The sequence below is a fragment of the Myripristis murdjan genome, chromosome 1, assembly GCF_902150065.1.
Source record: "Myripristis murdjan chromosome 1, fMyrMur1.1, whole genome shotgun sequence".
In the NCBI taxonomy this organism is placed as follows: Eukaryota; Metazoa; Chordata; class Actinopteri; order Holocentriformes; family Holocentridae; genus Myripristis; species Myripristis murdjan.
Genome location: NC_043980.1, coordinates 10,700,908 through 10,704,538, shown reverse-complemented (window position 1 = coordinate 10,704,538; position 3,631 = coordinate 10,700,908). Strand labels below are relative to the sequence as shown.

Here is a 3,631-nt window from a genome sequence, read left to right as displayed (position 1 = left end):
TCCACCTGTACATGTATCTTTTTCCTAATTGGACTTGCACCATTTAGCTATTTTTCATGCAGCCAATTCTCCAATAAGACTTGAGAAGATTTCTCACCTCTACATCTTGTTTTTTCTGCCTTAAATACTGTAATTGAGGTTATTGGAGCTTTGATTTTCAAAGCCATTAGTTAGACGTTACCAATGTCTGATGAGCTGTTGTGAATGCGAATTCAGAAAACCCGGGAAAATACAACCTTTAGTGCAGTGATATATATAATTACACAAAAAAATCTCTCATGGCTTCTTGTCTGTGTTGTTGTTTTTTTTTATTATATCTCACATTATACCTGTAAAAATATATTCTCAAAATAAATAAATATATCAAATAAATATGTGTCCTGTGGAACAAAAATGCATAAATTAAAAAAAGAAAGAAAAAGAGAGAGAGAGAATATCTTGCAACAGGTTTGGAGAGGTTCCTGTCCGGGTCCCATGCTTGTTGTGTGAAACAGAGTTCAGTCACTGCAGGAACAGCAGAGCTCCTTCGCTGGGATCTACAGTGAGTCTCTACAGATCCAACGGGGCTCGGTATTCCACCACAGGACACCACAGAAGAAGACACGGTCCCTGTAAATCTCCACTGGACGTATTCTTCTCTTACTCATCATGCACTTTGCAGAAAAGATATTTTCTGAGCAGCATCTGAAAGGAAACCGTCCCAGGACAACAGTCACTGCAATACAAGCAACTCCCTCCGCTCTCGTAGCTGTTTTCCCAGAAAGAAAAAACGCTGCTATCCAGTGCATGACGCTACCTTTTTTGTGTAAACCAGCCACAATAGATAGTGGATTCTAAATCTTAACAGATCATTTACTTTCTTAGCAGCCACAGTAGTGTTTAGAATAGAAAAAAAAATCTGACTGAAAACAGTGGAACTGACAAGACTCACCAGCCGTGGTAAAAATTTACTGTCATTTGACTGGTGGCTTAGGTGACACTTTCAAGTCCTGCTGCCACCAATCGGCATCTGTCCTCCACTCTCCTGAGGTCAAATGAAGCCCATCAGTTCCACACCTTTGCGAGGGAGCACATGCAATTGAGACCAACAGGTAGTTGAGCTCAAATTTAAAGGTTGGAAACTCAAAGGAAATCCATAAAGCATCCGTTTGGCCACCAGGGCATCTGCATAGGGCAAAACCAGGCAACAGAGAATATTTGAGTCCAGGATGATGTCTGGCATGAGACTTTCACATCCTCTACAGGAGAGCCTTGGTGCCTTTCAGTCAAACTCCCTGCCCAGTCCAGTTTGGAGGGGGTTTGGTCCTTGCGCCACATTGATGGTGGGGAGTGAGGGTTAGGTGCACTTGATTCGATCCTCTGTTTGGTCCCGATCTGAAGGATCCCAGTGTCTTCCATCCTCCCTCAAGATGAAATCAGGATTACGTGCACTTGTGTTCTTTCCAGCTCAGTCCTGCTCTGAGGGCTCTGAGTTAACTCCAGCCTCCACTGCCCTTCAGCCTCAGCTCTGGCCCAGTATGTCCCTGTACAGCTCCGGTACCCTGTCTGGCTCCACGGGCCTTGGTAGGAAGTGTGTGAACCTTTGATGTCGCCTCGACCTCGCTCCGTCCCTGGACGTCCCGTCTTTATTGAGAGCGACAAAGTAAAATGCACCTCTCTCCCCATGTCGGTAAATGTTGGAGGAGTAGGTGTTGTACCAGTTCTCTTCAAATTGCTCCCGAAACACACACTCTGCTGATAGTTTTTCCTGCAGACACAAAGAAAGAGAAACAGAGAGAGGGACTGTGAGTTCAAAGGCGCAAAATGTGCCACCTGCTGGCAGTGGGCCACAAGTCAGGTGTGTTGTGTTTTGCTTGTATGTGAAATAAACCTCTGTGTGCAAAGTATATGCATGTATGTATTCCCTCCAACCTATATTTGACCTATATTTGGTGTGTATGTACTCACCGATCCATACAGTTCTCCCTTGCTGTTCATGGCAAGGTAGAGGCCACTGTCCACCCCTCTGATGCTGACCAGTCCCACGGCTAGACTGATGAACTCCAGAATACCTGAAAATACACACACAGCATTACTACAGCTGAAAATACACATGCACAATATTATTGCATCACTGCTAGACGGATGAACTCTAGCACAATGTAGCTCTAGTGGCTCAGTGCAGCTCTGTGAGTAAAATATTGCACTAATCCTGCCAGGTTAACTGCTCCACTGCCAAAAGCACAACCCAAACTATATCATGCAGCTGTGGAGCCCTTTGGAGGAATCCACTAAACGGCATACATAGAACGAATCCTTGTTGAGTTGGGAGGCCAATATTTATCTGCACACAGCACAAATCAATACTAACAGAAATACACAATAAACATGGTCACTCTATGTTTTCACTGTTTTCACACCAGCTGAGTCTGACATGCTGACATGGAAAATGCCAGATGTCTGCTAGGGTAATGGCCCTGATATTACATGCAAGCCTGCAGTCAGTGTAATTTTACTTTCAAGTGTCAGAATGTCAAGTGCTACAGCCCGGCAGCAGCAGGAGAAATCTCTAAGCAGTCTACTTTTGATCTGCCATAAGCTGGCTACTTGTTATCTTGATAAGAGGGAGATAAGCATGGTGAGGGTAAAGAAAACCTCTAATCTAATCTGCAAAGAGGAAATAAGGCAGAAATGTGCAAACATAAAATACTCCTGACTATTGTCCCACCTGAAAAGTCTATTTACCTTGAATTAAACTGCACCTTTCGTATAGCTGTGGTGCAGTTGGTAGCTTTTCTAAGTAGCACAGACTGTAGCTTAGTGGCAGTAATAGCAGCTGCTGCTGGTATCACAGTCGTGGCATAATAACAGTAATCACTACTATTATGTACCTCTGATCACCATCAGGGGTATTAATAGGCTGCATGGTTCGTATAAAGTGGGAGCCCTACTTCAAATCAAATTGTGAGTTTGAAACCCTCCTTCTTTCAGCAGCCCTATTTAATTCCATAGCAGTGCACTGTGCTTTAATGACATGAAGGCAAAGGGCAATACTACCAAGGCATCAGCCATTCTACATTAAATCTCCTTCTCCCTTCTTGTATCTGCGTGCGTGCGTGCATGTGTGTGTGTGTGTGTGTGTGCCTTGTGTAACCACACAGAGTATCCCTGCCACTCTCAACTATTCTATATTATTAACAGTCATTAAATAACAGTAATAGGCTAATGATAATACTCAACATCATCATCATCCTCATCGTTATCAGAAATCATCAGATAAATTAAGGCTTAATTGTAACGTTGATTTCCTACCGAATCTGCTGTGGTCCTTCCTGGTGCCCTGCACGGTGCCGTCGGGACGGATCTCCAGGTGGAAGCCGGTCCTGCAGTAGAGCTGCCGCCGCCTCAGGATCCCCTTCAAATGGCTGAGGTCCGCCAGGCTCCGGGACAGCCTCTCCGCGGACACCAGGTGCTCCTGCTGCTGCCCCTGCGCCCCCATCATCACCCCCAGTCCGTTTACCGAGTTGTAGTCCACCGCCCCGGCTGGGGTGAGCACGAAATGGGAGCCAACAGGAGCCGTAGCGGCACCGGGGGCACCAAAGCTGTCCAGAAAACCGTTGGCGAAGCTCCCCACCTCGGCCGCTGCCCCCAT

At 45.6% G+C, this 3,631-nt stretch overlaps 1 protein-coding gene across 1 annotated transcript; it reads right to left on the bottom strand.

The window, feature by feature from the left end:
- Positions 1–1,501: 1,501 nt before the first annotated feature.
- Positions 1,502–3,631, bottom strand: LOC115364981 (fibroblast growth factor 20-like). Its single transcript, XM_030059695.1, has 3 exons — positions 3,292–3,631; positions 1,948–2,051; positions 1,502–1,747 (listed from the first exon to the last, which is right to left on the bottom strand). Exons 1-3 carry the CDS (start codon positions 3,629–3,631, stop codon positions 1,502–1,504), a joined length of 690 nt encoding a protein of 229 aa, XP_029915555.1.

Excerpts from the sequence above, each read along its gene's own strand:
- LOC115364981 (XM_030059695.1), bottom strand. The coding sequence starts at position 3,631 with ATGGGGGCAGCGGCCGAGGTGGGGAGCTTCGCCAACGGTTTTCTGGAC. Across the intron at positions 2,052-3,291 it reads GAAGGACCACAGCAGATTCG|GTATTCTGGAGTTCATCAGT; the intron begins GTAGGAAATCAA and ends GTGTATTTTCAG. Across the intron at positions 1,748-1,947 it reads AGGGAGAACTGTATGGATCG|GAAAAACTATCAGCAGAGTG; the intron begins GTGAGTACATAC and ends TTGTGTCTGCAG.